Raw genomic sequence first — 18,686 nt, forward strand, 5'->3', positions numbered from 1 at the left:
CCTATTTATTTGTTGATTGATCAATTTCATTCATTCTTTCACTTCTTGTTCTTCCCGCCTATAGGAACCTTCCTGCTGCGGCTGCTGCGCTCGGTCGGAGCTGTTTGACCGGGACACCGAAGTGGCATCTCTGAAGCAGCCGTCGTCGCTGAATCTCGGCGGGGAAGATGAGCACCAAACAGGTGACCTGCAGGTGAGTCGAGCCGGCCGTCCGTCAGCTGTCCGCCTCTTCGATGTCGGTTTTGGGGGGTTCGGCCGGTTTTCCGACCCGGAAGTCGACGGAGGCGCGTTAGCATCGTGCTAATGTTTTTAGCACATTAGCTTGTGTGGAAGTTCACGCTGAGTCGAACTGGTTCGGACTCTCCTTCAGCCTCTCTGCTCTTCTGTTAAGCTTTTATTTTCCGTTTTTTTAACCAAACAGCGGGCGGATTTTGCTCCTTCCGCGTGAATTTCTGCTGTTTTGTGCGGTCAGATACAGTCAGCTGGGCATGTTTGTGTCGAAGGGATGAGGCCTTGAGGTTAATAAACAATAAAAAGTCTTTGAGAAGTTGAGAGGGCTCGTTTAAGTGGAAGAGAAGTCCTTGAAGAGGTGAAAAGGTCTTTTGGAAAGTTAAAATGCTCCTTGACCTGATTAAGAGTCCCTGATCAGGCTTTGGAGGTCAAAAGGACCAGTGATGTTGCTATGGTAACCTGTAAGTTAATTAACAAACAAATAAAAACAAACAAACTCTTCCACCTTTTCTGCTGTTCTATGACAGTGCAGGAGGCTTTTCTGTGGACAGGGACGGTGTGATGCCACTTCCTGTGCTGCCCTGTGTCTTTCAGGTACTTCCTCCACGGCGTGTGCAGAGAGGGAAGCCGCTGCCTCTTCTCCCACGACCCGAACAACAGCAAACCCTCCACCATCTGCAAGTTCTACCAGAGAGGAATGTGCGCATACGGAGAACGCTGCAGGTAAACACTCACCTGATGGGTAACATCCAGTCATGTCGTCAGACGACAGCGGAACAGCTACATTTCTTCTTCCGTGTTCGACTTGTGTGTAGGTACGATCACATCAAACCTCCATCCAGAGGTGGGGGTGGAGGGGGAGGGGGAGGAGCGTCGGAGGATCAGGCGAGCGGAGGGGGAGCTGGACTTGGACCTCCAGTTCGAGGTGGAGGGAAGAAGAACCTTGTTCTCAGAGACAGAGGTGACTAAAACACCGCAGATTGATGACAGATGCTTCTCCGCCTCCTTTACGGTCCACAGACTTGAATATGAAAACAATCCACATCCACAATGAAACAATAATCGTATTAAATCAAAACTAAAGGCAGCTGTCTGACCTCTGACCAATCTGTCTGTCTCCCTGTTTCTCTCTCTCTCTCCATTGTGTAGGTGTCGACAGGATGTTTGGAGCTCCAGCAGACAGTTTGTGGTCAGACGTCACAACAGCTGCAGCTCCTCAGACGTATGTGGACGCCATCAGGACGGGTCTGGAGGCTTCGGCGCAGGAACAAGGTTGGACATGCAGCACACTTGCTTCTGATTGGTTGATAGCCTTTCATGATGTTGACCATTGACACGTGACAAGGCATTCTTGTAGGATTGTTTTACATTTTCACTTGTCCTCTCAGTAGCACTTCCCCCGGTGGGTGGGACCTCCCAGAACCTCCCCCTGCTGTGTCCCTACGCTGCTACTGGACACTGCTTCTATGAAGACAACTGTACGTATCTCCATGGCGATATGTGTGAGGTGTGCGGGCTGCAGGTTCTCCACCCCCACGACCCCGAGCAGAGAAAAGCACACGAGAAGGTGAGCATGATGATTTGATTGAACATATTCAAAGAAAAGGAGCAGTTGTTCTTCATTTATTTGCTCAAATGTTAGAGTTGTGAATTCAAAAGGAATGAAGAAGGAGTAAATAAATTGTGTGGGAAAGTATGGAAGCCCAGAGGACACATATCAGGTTTCCTGTTTTATTTCAACCAGTTATTTGGAAAAAAAGCAAATAATCATCAAATAAACAAACAACAACAACAAAAAAACAACAAAAGCAACTACACTACACCACTACTACAACACTACCACTACAAACAGTGAGTCATCCTCTAAACCTGCAGGTGAAAGGTCCACACTCCATTTTTATCAGAACCACATTGATCCTGATGTTATGAGACTCAGAGTGACTGCCCCTCATCTCGAGGCGAAAACTGGATGAACATCGCTCAAATGACTTTAATCAATGAAGAGTTGCAACTTGGCTTGTCAGGCAGTGACAGAGCAGAGACAGTATTTTATTTAATGTCGTGGAACAATATAAATAAAACAATAAGCAGTGAAAGATGACATGTTGTAAAGGTCTTGCAACTAAAATGAAAACCACCTGAACATAAAGAAGGAAGGGAGGGGGCAAAATGGCTGCCAGTGGGTTGGACAGCACTGATATTCTCCGTCTCTGTCTTCAGATGTGCCTGGCAGCCTTCGAGGCCGACATGGAGAAGGCGTTTGCGGCCCAGCTCAGCGAGGACAAGGTGGGTTCATTTGCTCACTCAATGGTTGTTATGGTGACAGTAAGAGTGACGGCTGTTGTTGATGTACAGGTGTGTTCCATCTGTATGGAGGTGGTGGTGCAGAAGGCGAACCCATCAGACCGCAGGTTTGGCATCCTGTCGTCCTGCTGTCACACCTTCTGTCTGGCCTGCATCCGAAAGTGGCGCTGCACCAGAACCTTCAGCAACACCATCATTAAGTAAGACCTGAGTCCAGGACATGGTCTGTGTCTGGACACATTTGGTGATGTGAGCTCTCCTGTCCAGGACAGGTTCTGCTAGCCTGTGACGCTGGGACAGCATATGTGAAGTTTGTCCTGGGACACAGTCTCCGTTTGTCTGATGAAGTGTCTCTTTGTCTCAGGTCGTGTCCAGAGTGTCGGGTTGTCTCAGAGTTTGTCATCCCCTCAGTTTACTGGGTGGAGAATCAGGAGGACAAGGACCACCTCATAGACCTCTTCAAGTCTGGAGTCAGGTGAGCTTCCTGAATCTGCCACAATTTAAAACCTTCAGATTTTACAGACTGTTCTTCAGAGAATGACTCTTATTCACTAGATTGTCCTTTTTACAACGATAGGTATCTAAATTGAAATTTTTATATCAGAACAGGCATGATTTAACATTTAAAGCCCAGTTGTTTGGCTCCAGGTTTTATAGTACAAACTTTATATTATTCCCCTTTTTGTAATTTTTTCTTGCACATTATATTTTCAGGGATATAAAGATGCTGTTGTGCAGTTTTAATGAATCTTTTAGTGAAGGGCCTTTTGTCTTCCTGACCTCAGATCTGAAGTAGTAGGTCAGTGTTGTTTCCTGTCTGTGTCTGCAGTAAGAAGGCCTGCAAGTACTTCGACCAGGGTCGCGGTTCGTGTCCGTTTGGAGGGAAGTGTTTGTATCTTCACGCCTTCCCAGACGGAACCCGAGCAGAGCCGGACCGGCCACGGAAACAGCTGAGCTCCGAGGGGAACGTCCGGGTGAGAAACCGCAGCTGCCATTCCAATTGAGAACCATCAGCTAGGCGGTTCGGGATCTCGTGCTTGACTCAGTTTTTGTTTCTTTGTGTCTTTCAGTTCATGAACAACGTTCGTCTTTGGGACTTCATCGAGGAGCGCGAGCAGCGGTCCGTCCCGCCCCTGCCGGCCCTCGATGACGACATGGCGGAGCTGAGGGAACTCTTCATGCAGATGTCTGGTCCAAGCCACGAAGGGCCGGAGACCTCGCTCACATAAGACCACTCCAGGAAAACCGGCAACACCTTCGACTATGGGTTTTAAGACTGAGAGCCACATTTATGGGTCAAATATTAAATCATGTGATAACTCTGCAGCTCCGTTTCACTTTGATTATCATGTTTAGTAACTGACCATTCATATAATATTAATATTTTATTTATGGTGTAAATAAGTAAATACAGAGTAAGTGTGATGTCACCTGGTGGTGTTGTGTTAATTTTTCACAAAACAACCCATGTAATTCCTGTGTAAAAAAAAAAAAAACAACAACAAACAAACAAAAAAAAAAAAATTCAGTAAGCTGTAATGACTGGAGTTCACACAGAATGTGAATATGTAGACATCCTGTGCTACATATTTGAACGTAGGGCTTTGGCCACCAGGGAATCGAACCTAAACCCTCGAAGAACCTGATTTACTGACTGTGCCACTGTGGAGAGAGACTTTCCACACATCTCCTGACCTGACATCACATGTGCAGAGCTGAGGAATTATGATTTCTTTTGGCTGTTAAAATAAAAAAGAATCAACATGTTGGCGATCCATCGAGTGTGTTGTCAAATACAATGAAGTTTGAAAATTTGGCGAAATAGAGGACGTCGTGCATAAAGTAGTGATAACACTGAATGTTGCTGCAGACTCGCTGTTAATGGATCCAAACACCATTTCAAACACTTGATATCTGCCATCTAGATAATGTGTCAGGTTTGGTAGCATTTGTCTCAAGACTTGTGGAGATATCGATGTGCTTTGATTTTGCATAGTTTGATAATTGTAGAGTGACACGCTCCTGAATTGATCGTAGGTTGCAGTGAGGAAGAGATTTGTCACAATTCAGTAGATGTACTGAAAAAGAATCAGCTCCATAGGACATATTAATTGACCTATTGTAATTTTAATTTTTTTTTTGGTTGTTTTTGGCTTAAAGTCTGGAATGTCATTAAAAATCTGAATAGTTTTTGTGACACGTCTGAGGTTGAAAAGACAAACACTGATTTCACATCCTCAATAAAGAACATTTAATACGATACTTCAGCTCAACACTTTTTTTGTTTTATTAAACATCTGAATCTAAAATATTTAGAAATATAAATTAGATAAAAAAAAATTAACCTTTTCCATTTCAATCATCTATCGCTAAAAATTTATGCCTCAATTGAAAAAAGACTGTAAATGTTGAGAACAAAATTTGGGACAAATCAGTGTAGCTGATTATGAGAAAAGAAAAGTTGACAATTTTCTGCAGAAATTCCTCTGAGAACTGAAACAACTTAACCAAGTTCTGCGTTAATCAGTCAGACCTTTGTTTTTGCAGTATTGAAACTCGTCATAACTTATCTGGAGATGAATAATGAGTAAATAATGTTTCGCAGCAGCTCAGAGGGCAAAAGAAACAAACGGACCAAGTTGTGTATTTATACGTCGGTCCTTATTACTTTCTTGTAACATCATTTAATGTTGGAATCACAGATTATACATGTTTCACACAGATCAGGAGAAAAAGGTGTCACATTTTTGTGTGTGCTGAAACAATCAAATCGCAATTTTGCTAAATGTGCATGCGAGCTGTGAGAGAGCTGGCTGAAATCTACAAGGACATCAACAAAAATATGAAGTAAAAAAACTATTTTTAGTTGGACTTTAGTGTTTTGAATCATATTCGTATATCTAAGCTGGTGGTCAGGACAGTACCACCTGTCTGTCACCATCCAAAACAAACTGAACTGAAAGCTAAAAATAAAACCTGCTGTCGCTCCATCCTATTTCCTCAGCTGTTTCCATAAGGATGTCCCAGTCCTCTCCTGGAAACCCACCAACTGGATGACACCGTGAAGCTTCCTTCCTTTGTGGCCTGATGTCACCGTCTCCTGACTGACCATATGAATGTCTGAATACTTAGTTTGAGTGAAGCAGCTTTTTATCGTGGTGGTAAAAATGAAAATGTGGGAGCAGGATGACCGAGGTCCAACTCAAGAAAATCCCCCATCAGACAAAAGTGAGTATGAGTACGAAATGCAAAATAAATCAAACAAACAGGCGACAGTTCGAGGACGTCTCTGGAGAACCTGTGATGAGAGGAGATCCTGAACTCGGAGAAACTTTTATCCTGAAGATGATCGGGCTCCCTCCCTCCCTGCGTGTCACCACTGATTACTTTAATCCAGCTAGAGCACCTTAACTCCGCAGCGCTGAGAGCAGGGAGTCAGGCGGTAACAGGTGGCAGAGACACTTCCTTCCCTGCCCCCCCCTCCATCCCCTTCCACCTGACAACCCCTCAGACTCTCCCTCAGCTCTGCTCGCTGCTGCTTTGGTCCCGGTTTGGTGATTTGAAGCTGGCAGGGCTGCCTCACAGTTTTGCGGGCTAAGACACCCCAGTGCCTGGGCTGTCAGGCTGCCAGGCTGGTGGGGAGGCAAGAGGGGAGCACAAAGAGTTTGGGTGGTGGTGGGGAGGGAGGAGGAGAAGGAGGGGTGAGGGCTGCTGGGAAAAGAGCTAGAGAGGAAAGAAAGGCAGGAAGGCAGGAAGACTGTGTGGACTGTGAAGCTGCTGCCACAAACAAACAACAAGAGCTCAGCAGAGCGCCGGGAAGAATGGGAGCTGCGTACGGGAAGAAGGTCAGTCCAGCCCTGCTGCAGTTTGGATTATTCTTTAGACTTTAAGGCTGAGCAGTTTGGTTCTTACAGTCGATTTAGATCAATCCGAGGTGCCAGCTTGTCTAACAGTTCTACATGTTTGTGTTTCTGCTTTTTTTTTCTTCAATATATATTTATACAATTCACAAGTTACATGTTGATTAGATAACTGGTCACTTAGTCAACTGACCCATCACTCACCAGATCCAGCTTTGTGGATTTTGGTCTGAAACACTGATGCCAGCTTGTACTGGCATCAGTACTGGAACTGGAACTGATGGTATGTTTTATTATAAATAATGAAGTGTGCATTTAAAAAACAAACAAACAAAAAAAAAACTCGGTTGTGCTGCTTAATTATAATAATTAAAGTATCAGTTCACTTCGTGTTGAAGGATTTCATCAGCGCAGTTCATCAAATACAAAGAATGAAGCAATAACTGTGAAATGAATGTTCTTGCACTTCTTTCATGTTAATTGGATGTGAACGGACGTTGATGTGTATGTGCAGGATGTCCGCTGTGAATTTAGTCAGGACTGTTCAAAGGACAAATTCACTTGTACCGATCAGTATGGCACCTCGGATCCTGTTTAAATGTGGTTTTTAGGTGCCTGATAATACTTTCATAGGTCTAAACGTTAGCTATACGTAGCTGGACTTGGCCTTTCCACAACTGTTTCACTGCGGTTTGATTCAGGGCAACCATCGTGTCAATGACTCTTATATTTCACACGGAGCATGTGCACTTCATATCTAGTTTTTCAGCCAAGTTTCAAGTTTCCAGCTCGTTCCAGCTCCCGGCAGTTTGAGCTGTGGCCTAAAACAAACAATAACGATGACGATGATAAACAAAATCAAATCACATTAAGCTGCAGCTTCACTTTTACAAACTGCTGTTTGTCCGACACGAGGCAGAAATCAAACCACAACTGTGAGCTATATTTAAAGTCGCATTGACGACGACATCACGGCTCAACGAGATATTAGATACCTTTGGTGATAGAGAGCAGGATCAAAGGTCAGAGGTCAGAGGTCGAGCTGCATCACAACCTCTGGGTGAACTTGGAGGAAACAGTGATAAATCACTCTAACAACTGAATTGGAATAATATTTAAATAAGTTTTCTTTATTTTTTACTTCACAATCAGAAATTGTTGTTAAACTGATTATAAAAATTTTCATTTCAGTTTCTCAGTTTCTGACATCTATACATAAATTAAAAAACAAGAAGAAAAAGAACTTGAAAAATACAAACTCAAAGTTGTTGATAATGAAAATAAAGAAACAAAAACACAAATCTGTTAGTTTCCTGGTTCGGCCAATAGGACAGGTCTCAGCCACATGCAGTTTTAATTTTGGTTTATTAATTGTTTTATTGATAACTTGATGTCACAGATGAAAACCACGTCCACTCCACCTGTACGTCACTGAGCCTCAGGCCTCATCTCTGGAGCTGAGCTCAGTTTAAAGCGACGTCTCAAACATCCTCCGAAAAAGCATTTAGAAGCATTTACAAATATTTGAGCTATGGGGCACGACACACCTGTCGAGGAGGGCGTGTTAGTCGCCATGGTGACCGACAGCTGACGGAGGTATCGCAGTAACGTCCCCTCAGATGGACTCAATAGTCTATTTTCAGTTCGTGTTCCTGGTCTCACAGTTCGTACACTCCCCTCCAGGCCTCTCGATCTTCTAATCCCAAACATGTCACAGCCTACAAGAAATAAGAGTCCGAGCAGCCAGCACATGTGCAGCCTAACCTTTCACAGAGAAAGGTCACCTGTAAACTTTGGACTGTTTCATCATCCAGCAGCATCAGCAGCTGTGAACCCGTCAACATTCAGGCGGGTCCTGAGTTGATTTAGACGACCGTGTCGAATATCCTTCAGCTGCTGCTTCAATGTGGCTGAAAATACGAAGCTGACAGAGAACGCAGCAGCTGCCAGACTCCCGGGTCAGTCCTGGTTCCTGTAAAAAACTATCTGCACATCAGGGACACATCTGGACAGCTGTGTCAGTGCAGCAGCCGGCGGACGAGTCACTAAACCGTGAAACCTCACAGCAAAACACTCGTACATTAAAGGTAACCTTCTCCTGGTTTATTTTCAGGAGCTGTTTAATGCTGTATTTAATGCTGCTGCATTTAAATTTTCACCTGAGAGGATATATTAAAATGTGAAACAAACTAATTAAAAGTGGAAGATTTTTGTCAAATGACAAGTCAGAGCTGATATATACGTTTTAAACAAAACAGTAGAACTAAAATCGAATTGAATAAACAAGTAAAAAGTTTTATTAGCGTGATTAAAGACAAACAGTGAGACTCCTGTGAAACGTTTTTAAAGGTGTGTTCTCAGTTTTATTGATGATGGAATTAAAAAAAAGGCAGCAGAGAAGAAGTCGGCCTATTCTGAGCCAATCAGATCCCTTTTTCTGTGAACTCATGTGTGAGTAAGTCAATCAGGGCCGACAGAATAGATAGCAGAGTATTTTCAGCCGCGGTTACATAACGTTGCTCATTAACAACACAAGGAACTTGTTTCTGACCTGGGACGGGTCCAGGGTCAGACCGGCCCCCGACATGAAACGCACAACAGCACACACAACAAGGACACACAGGGACACACGCGTGTTGTTAAATGAACCAGGTCTGTGTGTTTGTGGTGGGGCGTGATCATCGGTGGGTTAAATCCAGGGAGGCAGATTAGGACAATCAGAGCAGCTAAAAATACTGAAACCAGAGCAGACCTGGGGGTTGAAGTGTGTGTGTGGGGGCGGGGGGGGTCCTCCTGCAGGCCTTTGGCAGCTGGACTCCAAATACTTTTCACTTGGTTTCAAGTCCAAATTCCTTTATTTGTCCTCATGGGGAATAAAATGAATGTGAAAGACGTCGTTACACATCAGTTTCACTCTATCAGTCAACCGAGGCAAATACGACTGATGATCATTAAATTCCTGAAGTCTGCCCCCCCCCATTGACCTTTAATATTACAATAGATGCTGCATTAAATAACAATAATATCAGTTCATTCATCTAGAATAGTTTCCATTTATAGCTGCAACTGTCATTTTGTTGATTTGATGAAGAATAAAGTTGTCACCACAAGAAAAACAACAGAAATGACTCAGACCAGCGAGTCGACTCGACTCCAAAAACTACCAATGAGCGATGGAAAGCAGAATATTACAGTTTGACTGGATATTTATTGTTATTATTATTAGAACTGTAGCTTTCCTGATGATGTTATGTGGCGGTTCTTCCAGCAGAGGTCAGTCCGCCTTCAGCTCAGTTCTGCTTCTGTGCTCGTGAACAGATTCAGGGAGGAACTTGAGGGAGAGAACCAGAGGAAGGTTTGATTCCCGGCACCGACGTGTTACAGTCTGCTAATCAGCTTTGTGATGAACAAAAGAAAAGGGCCGGACTTAGCTCACTGCTTGTGTGACTTGATAATGACTTGATAAAGGTATTAATATTTATTAAAAAGTCTTGCCGTCACTCTTCCTGCTCACGTTGTTTGCCGGACCCCCCCTCGCACACCACCAGGGAGGGGATGGTGTAATTTTTGCCCTCATCTTTGTCTCCTTCCTGATAAAATGTCCCAAACCTTTAGTTAAATTCCTGAGGGGCACAGCGGAGACTTCAGATTCCCCCTCTGGGTGAAGGGGTGAGGATGAGGGGGGGGGGGTGTCTCTGAGACAGAGAGGGCCTTGTCACCATGTTGAAGCCTGATGAGGTCTCTTAGCAACCGACACAAAGTCCATTCAGTCGCGGAGGACGTTGTCCAACTGACCTGGAGTCAGACAGGAGAGGAGCAGCTGAGAAACAACCCGAGAGAGGAGGAGGAGGAGGAGGATGAAGAGGCAAATTCAGGAAAACAAAACTGAATGTTGTTAAGAAAGCGTCTGTTAAAGAGGAAACCTGCAGCCTGCATGGAAATGTTCTGATCAGGGAAGCCGTGGATGGTTTCCAGGTGATGGGGAGCGCCAGTGAATATGTGGCGTCATAAATGGCCTCCCCTGAGTCAGCATCAGTTTATCAGGACTTCCACTTCACTGCCTGACATTTTCGTCCCTGTTTTGTTTGGCGGTGGTGGCGAAACTCACCCTTTTCTTTTATTCTTCTGTGTTTTCCAGAAGGCGTACAACATCAACCACGAGCCTCCACTGAAGCAGCAGTGTGTGAAAAATGGAAAGCACCCACAAGACAAAGGTTGGTCCCTCTCAGGTTACCGTCCAACCACGAGAGCAAAGATGTGAGTGGGTGCTGGGGTTTGTCAGTGCGGTCCAAGTGTGAGTCGGGCCGCGATGAACATACAAGTTTTCACATTCACAGGCACCAAGTGACCAATCAGGAGGCAGGAACTGTTCCTCTGCTGACAGGGTCAATAAACGCAACCTTTAAATAAATAGATTCGAGGTGCGCTGAATAAATAAATGTTGCTCTGACACGGCTACAGATCGATCCAGTGAAGGGAGACAAACCGCTGATGTTCAGGATTGACTGATTTCCCGCTGAGTCAAAGGTCCTGGGGGATTTCATTCCCGCTCCATCCCTCCAACATTCAACACACTAACACTCCCTGAAATGAATAACAATTTAAGTCACAAGCAGCTTTTCCCACCTTCACCTCATTTCTGCTGTGCAACGTTCAGGTGCCGTTTGTTTTGGGCTGAGATGTTGGTGACCCATGGTGACCCCATTTCTGGACGCCACAATGAGATCAGATGTGATTTTCACAATCACATCTGACCTCATTGTGTTGATTGTTTATATTCAGCGTTCTGAGCAAGTGATCCTCAGTTGAGACGCAGTTGATATAACCGAAACCTGAGCTGCATTCCTACAAACTATTGTGATTTTGTCCAACAAGGACGATGACATCCTGAAGAGGTGAAGAGAAAAACCCCCAACAGTCCTGATCTGGTCGTCCTCACAGAGAAAGTTTGTCTCAGTGCCATCAGCAGGTAATGACGGGACATCCAGACTTCACTGTCTCTAATTCTGTGAACATACTGGATGGATGAGAGGAAGATGAAGAGGAGGAGGAAGAGATGGAGGAGCAGCAGGAGGCGGAGCGAGGGAAAACACTGAGCAGATCATGTGACCTTTGTTTCACACTGGACATGATTCAGTTGGTGGAGAGAAGCCAGATCCAGGAGGGCTGCTGCTGCTGCTGCTGCTGCTGCTCCTACAGAAAGAAACACATGAGGACCGGATCAGGACCAAACCAGAACCAGATCAGATGGATCAGAGGAGGATCAGCAGCACCGCTCAGCCGGGCGCAGCCAGGGATGGGATGGTGAAGTCCGGTAAGACCTGGAGCTGGACTCACTCCGATCCTGGATCCCTCTGAAGCTTCTTTCTGTAGTGAACTGATGTTTGTGGGTGTGTGCTCAGCTGTTGTGCGTGTACTAATTATGTTGTGTTCATTAATTTTACACGATGTGGTTTTATCCTCCTTTATCAGGGCACGAACAGCAGCTGATAAATCATCCGTATGCACTAAATCTGGCTCAGCTACTTTATGTTCTGTTCATGGTGGTGTGAAATAATCCAACGAGAAGGGGGATTTATGGCCAGATTCTTCAAACCACTAAATCTGTCTCCTGACAAGACACAAACAGAAAATTACGCAGTTTTAATCTAGTTCTAAATCAGCTTCATTGCGTTTTCTCCATGTTTGTTAATCCGGTGATTTGGGTGAATCAAAAGCTGCCGAAATGATGAAAAGCATTCAACTGAAATAGAATAGAACAGAAACAAGGTTGTTAGTTCGAACTACAGTTAAAAACATTCATGAATGTTTGCAGGATATTTTTGATCTTTGCTCATATTGCATGATTTTTATTTTAGGATGTTATTCTTTAGGAATTTAAATGGAGGAAAACGATCAGACTTCTTCTTCTTCTGTAAAAATAATACAAGACAATAAAAAAGTGAAGTTTCAGTCTAGCTGACAGTAAAATCATCGGCTCATTTTTACTGATACATTTGAAATCAGGCAGAGGAATTATGAATATTTCAACTTTTTTTTTTTATGGTTTAATCGATGATGCATTGCATTTCATTTTATGAGTTTTGCCCGTGAAATGTTACAACCATCCCAAATCAGAAACTCCAGCTGTAAAGAGCACATTTAGCTGAACTAAAGTACCTTCCTGTTTGTCTTGCTGCTTTTATGATTTACATTTCATGAATAATAATTTAGGTCTGCTGTGCTGGAGAGCAGTGTGGTGTGAACTGTTAATAAACCAGTGACAGAGAGGATGAAGTCACAGCCGGGACTGAGAGTTCACATCAACTTACTCTGCTGAGATTCTTATGTAATAAAACATTTTCACAGCTTTTCAGCTTCGGAGGAGCCGCCTGCATCAGTATTCACTGGTGTTTTAGTCCTGGTCCAGTTCCCCGAAGAACAGTGTCAGTTGATCAGCGGCTCCAAACTTTGACCTGAGTCAAAACGTGTGTTTGACTTCGATATTTGCTGAGTTCAAACTTCAGGCCTGCTCTGTTTGAACGCGCTCAAATCTGTGTATGTGACTGAGGAAGCTTAAAAAAAGCATTCCAGAGAAAAGACATTATCTTCTGACAGGACTCTGTAACATAATCACTTTTCCTCTGCAGTTATCAGACTGAGGCAGAAATCAACTTCTAGGTGTAACCAGATAACAGGCACTCAGAAAGACGTCGATCCTACAGAGAGGATTTAGTTTGCACGTCCTGTCTCAAATCAATATGAAACCACATATTATCTCAAAGTCTGTCCGGCCTGGTTCTCCCACAGACAGTCAGCTGACTTCTCTCCTGTTCAAGTCAAAAGTCCCAACCTTAATCTGCGATCACTGGAAGCAGCTGTAATGTATATTTTAACAGTGTATTATATCATTATCTTCAGGAATGTGGTATAAACTTGGAGAAAAGCATCGGCTCTGTTTGGCTTTTACATCAAGCTCCAGCTCACACAGTTGAAATCCTGAAGAAGGAATCTTCATGGATAGGTTACATCTGTACCAGCTGGGTGTGGCAGCTCAGACTCTCACCCCAGCCCTCCCTCCCACTGCCTGAATCATTGTACGTCAAACACGTGATTCAAGAGGGAAGGTAAAATTATCTGCCCCTCCAGCCTCGTCCCGCCGCCCGTGATCTGTTTCAGCCGCTTGTGCTATTAGAAACAACTGTTCGGCCACCGTTAAGGTCAACATCGTCCTTCTGTTCCATACGACTGATCCACAGTCAGAGAAGTCGTCGATTCCTTATCATAATCAGTTACTGGACTCATTTGTGGGGATTTATTGTCAGATGATGAAAGAAAAGTTCCAAGTGTCATATTCAACGCAGAGCTGATCACCTGATCTTGGGAATGGGAACAAATCCCTGCACGGTGCTCCGCAGCTGAGACTATAGCCGTCGTCCACACACTTTTGTCCACGTTCGGGCCGAGACGAGCCGATGGCCGGCCTTCCACAGCTCATTTAATTTTTTCTGAAATATGAGGCAGCAGTGGATGTTGGTCTCTGGTTGCACTTGAGAAAGAGGTCATTGTGTGAAGTGAACTGTATGACATCTGATCTCTGTCTCCCAGAATATCTGAGGCCTCGGATCAGATGCCTGTTAATCTGTTCTTTCTTCTGTCAGACAAACAGAGACGATGGACGGAGACTCTTGGACATCCAGTGAAGACTATGAAACGCTGTCTGTGTCCAAGAGCGCCACTATACATCCTGATTTACGTGACAACACGAAATAACTGGAATGACTGTCTGAAGCGCTGCAGTGTTCATTGTAGCTGCAACAGGAACAAACGCCGTTTAGTTTCGTGATAATCTCAGAGTTTTGATAATCCGGCCTTGTCTGTCCTCGTGTCTGCAGCCTCGGCGTATGCAGACCTACAGCAGCACCGGGCTGAGGCCGTCCAGAGGAAACCGTCCCCGGTGTCCAGCTACGTCCCCCAGCCTGACTACCTGGAGGGGGACGAGGATGACGACCTCATAAAACCCAAGAAACTGGTGAACCCCGTGAAAGCTTCAAAAAGTCACCAAGAGCTTCACCGAGAGCTGCTGAGCAGCTACAAAAGGTACACCTGTGTTTGAATACGCGTGCATGTGGGGACACGTGAGGCTGGAGTGAAGTGTATCTGCAAAAATGTCCATTTTTACTGCAGGACGTGAAAACAATGAATTGCTTTTCAGACGGGTGAGGACAGCTCAGGAAATTGGGGACATTTGAGCAGAACAGTGACATTCGCGGAAAGAAGAAACATTTGGGCAAAACGGGGAGACTGTTTTAGGAAAATGAGGGAGTTTTGTTTGCTCTTTTAAGCCCACGACACCACCAGGATGCAGCTGAGATAGTGTGTTTATTCCCCCAATATTTAATACGTACTTTTTATTTCTTTTTGTGTGCTACAGTCAAATTAACAACCTCCACTTCATTTAGAATCTGCTTGAAAGCAAAAACACCAATTATGAATTCTTCTTTATAATTATTAGAATTAGAATTAGAATTAAGGACAAACTATAAAAAGTGACTTGTCTCTTTCCCAGCTCCCAGGGAAGTCCTGCTGCAGCCCAAAATGGGCTTTTATTTATAACAGGTGGCGTCACACATAACAAACATAACCAGCTAAGGTTTGCAATCTAACCCGACAAAAAAAGACAACTAAGTCAGCTCCCAAATAAAAACAGGACAGAACTACATATGTAGTAGTAAAAAGAGCCATTTGGTGTTGAGACAACTGGCCTGAAGTGAACAAACCGTCTGACCGGGTTCATAACTCTGAGGAGAAACATAACGAGTCCTGACATCAGCCTGAATTCATCTCTGTGGGCAGTTAGTCCAGATTAACGACGGTTAATGATTTTAATCTCTCTCTGCAGCTGCAGATCAAAATATGTTTTCAGTCCTGACTCACGCAACATCTGCTGACTGACCCACATCGTCATCTGACTGATGCCTGCTGTACAATCACAGAGCAGGATTATCTGCTCAGATGTCTTTAGTTACATGAAGAGAATCACATTTTGCTGCCGTCCGATCTGCTGAGCTCAGATTGTGTGAAGTTTTTGAAGGAATGAACAGGCTGCTAAGCAACAGCCTCCCACCTCACAGGCCTCCACGGCCGAGGACACTGGGAAAGTTTTAACATCACCTCCACACTGTCGCTCATTGCCTTACAAAGCTTTCACTCGGTGGGCGAAACAAGATACACTGTTCTCTTCACTATTATCATTCAGGAGGAAAGCCAAAGCTGGAGGTCGACCAAGAAAACACACAAATAAAACCGTCGTGACCATCATCACCTGATAAATCAATGAGAGCTCTATCAAAAGATGAACTACATGCTGTATGTGGACCTTGAGGGTGGACTGTTCTGTTCCAAGCTCAGAAAATGCCTCCAGAATCTGAAGAAGTGAAGAGAAAAACAGGCTGAAAATGCAAATTGGCTGATAATTATGCACCAGATAGACTGATGATGTAACGTTAGGTCTTTGTCATTGAGATTTCCAGTCACTGCAACAACAAAAAAAAAAAAAAAGAAAAAAGAAAAAGCAACATGTCGGAATTTTGTGGTTTCGAGTTGATGTTAACTTTCAGGTGATTTATGAATAAAAAAAGTTTATTTATGAACTCATGTTCAGCATCATCAGTTTATATGTAATCTATTTGTGTAGGTCTGATATTGTTGGTTTTTATTTAGCTGACTTATTATTTATTTGTTGTTGTTTGATTGTAACAGACTGCCCTCTGCTGGATTAAAAACTAACTGCAACACAACCCCAACACAACTGTTCAATACATGCAGACATGCAGTTTTTGTCTGTATTGTGTTGGTGTCTAATCTAATCTATATGATGTGTGTGTGTTTTGTTTTTTGTTTTTTTTTCAGGGGTGGGGTCAGTGTGGAGATGAAGCCGGAGCTGCACAGAGTGCTGGAGTCCAGGAAAAGAGATCAGCTGATCAAACAGAGAAAACAGGAGGATGAAGCGCGAAGGAAGATTTCTCCTCTGGAGGCCGAGCTGCTGAAGAGACACAAGAAGCTGGAGGAGGTGACAAACGCACAAATACACACACAAACCCAGACCTTGCAAATATTTCAAGCTAGAGTTCAGATGGATCTGTTCCTGACCTGAACGTTCTGAACGTGTAAAACAGAATAAAAAATGATTAGTGCTGATTCCTGCTGTGACTGTGTCTCTGTCTTCCTTCAGCTGGAGAAGCAGCAGGAGAAGGAGCAGGAGGAAAACCTGAGAGCTCCGGAGTTTGTCAAAGTGAAGGAGAACCTGAGACGGACGTCTTTTCCCAGTAAAGAGGAGAAGGAGGTGTAAAGACGGAGCTGGTGTCCTCCAGGAGGCTGCGAACGGAGAACCAGACTGTCCACATGTTTACAGGACACACAGAGGAAACACTGTGAGGACAAGCTGAGGACACACGGCCCAGATGGTGACAGCTGGACGGGACAGCTGTGACGTCTCTCACGGCTGGAGCTCTGAAATAACAGAATAAATAGCAAAGAGGGATCTCGGGTTGGCAGGTACAGAGAATTTAGCGTTGGACGTCCTCTGGGTCGGACACATGGTACGTGATGGACGAGTCACCGTGAACGTGGACAACTAAAGGCCTGACGATGTTAGAGACGATAGTCATTATCAACAAAATCCAGAAGAAATTTTCTTCTCAAGTCAATCAATCAAATTTACAGATTACGCAGAAGTGAGCAATATGAAAACGTCTCTGCTTCTTTGATAAAAGGTCAAAGGTCAAAGTGCAGCGTGAACTACATTTCCCATGGTACACCAGGGTGCTTCCCGCCGGCAGCACTAATGGCATGTGAGGTTTACAGCTGAGGTTACGTTTTGCTGTGAGAAAAGCGAAAATGGAAATCAGCAGCCGTGGGGCAGCAACACGTCTCCATGGCAACAACAGCAGAGGCACATGGGTATTGTAGTATTTAGATCTGTCAACCGAAATGACAAGAAAACCTGCTTTTTCAAAAACAAAGATGAGATTATTTAACCGGGACCAGGAACCTTAGACCAGAGACTGATGAAGTGAAAACCACAGAGGAAAAACAATCTCCTCACATTTCATAACAATCACAAGAAAGACATGCTAAATACATTAAGGTCCATGATATAGAAGTCTAAATTACAAGGAAATGTTTCATTTATGTATTATTCATATCTTGTAATCAAATGTCCTGTTGTTAAAAATACTAATTATGTACATTTATGAGAGTGAGAAGCCATAATTATCAGCAAATGTCTCATTAAAAGTGAAAGTGAGAAGCTGGAATCATAAAATTGTGGAAGTATTAATATATTTTTTGGACTTGAAAGATGCTGAACCCATTACGGCAGGAAAAGTTGTACATCAGAATTTGTATTAAAGGTTAATAATTTGTGATACTTGTTCTTTTTATTATCAGAAGAAAATGTCTCACAGATAAACTTTTTCATCCGCCCTGTAAATTGACACCTTTGCTTGCACTTTTCTGGATGTTGTAAATTAGAAGAAAAAAGAGTTTCTTTATGCAAAGATCATATCTTATAATTGATCATATTCCTAATTATTACAACTCTTTTATCTTGTACTTATGAGAAGAATTTTATCAGAAAACAGCAACATTCAGATGGTCGAGACTTGGTTCAAAACCAAACATGTCAGACTCTTTAAAGACAAAGAAAATGTTGTCGTTGGTTCGAACAAACTGAACTTGTGCCTAAATTTAATCTTTGCTGGTTGATGAAGATGTCACAGAGGCTTTGTTGTATTTTTTGTTTTGTTTTAGGCTTTTAAATTGCTGTCTGTTCTGATGAACGAGTCAGATTGAGCTGAGTAAAACTAGAGGCTGATGCAGAACGTGTGAACATGAAGAGAAATAAAAGACTAATCCTTCTGTTTTGTTGCTTTATTTTTTTTTAAGAAACATTATAGATTGAATTCAGCATCCTGTAATTGAACTTTGTGTGCTTTGGTCAAGGTGGGGAGATGTTTATTCTGTAAAAAACATTTAAAAGCAGAAAAACAGGTAAATATAAATTATTATCAAAAATATATATCAAAATGCAAACTATGCAGACGTGAATATTAGAAATGTGTGAATTATAACAAGTGAACGATCCGACGCAGGAAGAACATTGTGTTCAACTGAAATATTAAAAAATGGTACACTTCTTCACTGTCTGGTTTGTTTTTCTTCTGTTCATTTAAGAAAATAGGAACATCATTAAAGACTCAAATGACTTCATAAAAAGGAATCTTGTTTTTTTATTTGAGAAGCTGATAT

General features: G+C 43.4%; 2 protein-coding genes across 3 annotated transcripts; both read left to right on the top strand.

Annotated features, from left to right (window-relative positions):
* The first annotated feature begins 95 nt into the window (after window positions 1-95).
* mkrn2 (makorin, ring finger protein, 2) lies at window positions 96-4,725 on the top strand. 2 transcript variants are annotated; one of them, XM_029502209.1, is made up of 10 exons: window positions 96-193; window positions 826-954; window positions 1,047-1,192; window positions 1,381-1,503; window positions 1,620-1,798; window positions 2,452-2,517; window positions 2,587-2,735; window positions 2,900-3,010; window positions 3,365-3,509; window positions 3,606-4,725. In XM_029502209.1, the coding sequence occupies exons 1-10, from the start codon at window positions 168-170 to the stop codon at window positions 3,762-3,764; spliced, it is 1,233 nt and encodes a 410-aa protein (XP_029358069.1). In that variant the 5' UTR covers window positions 96-167; the 3' UTR covers window positions 3,765-4,725. The 2 variants fall into 2 exon arrangements, with proteins under 2 accessions (XP_029358069.1, XP_029358070.1); XM_029502210.1 differs by having other exon boundaries at window positions 1,623-1,798.
* A 1,503-nt stretch (window positions 4,726-6,228) lies between these two features.
* Window positions 6,229-18,558, top strand: LOC115043661 (protein FAM107B). The gene is made up of 5 exons (XM_029502297.1): window positions 6,229-6,380; window positions 10,534-10,609; window positions 14,270-14,474; window positions 16,287-16,446; window positions 16,609-18,558. Exons 1-5 carry the CDS (start codon window positions 6,357-6,359, stop codon window positions 16,723-16,725), a joined length of 582 nt encoding a protein of 193 aa, XP_029358157.1. The 5' UTR covers window positions 6,229-6,356; the 3' UTR covers window positions 16,726-18,558.
* The last annotated feature ends 128 nt before the right edge of the window (window positions 18,559-18,686 follow it).

The sequence above is a fragment of the Echeneis naucrates genome, chromosome 5 (genome assembly GCF_900963305.1).
Source record: "Echeneis naucrates chromosome 5, fEcheNa1.1, whole genome shotgun sequence".
Classification (NCBI taxonomy): Eukaryota; Metazoa; Chordata; class Actinopteri; order Carangiformes; family Echeneidae; genus Echeneis; species Echeneis naucrates.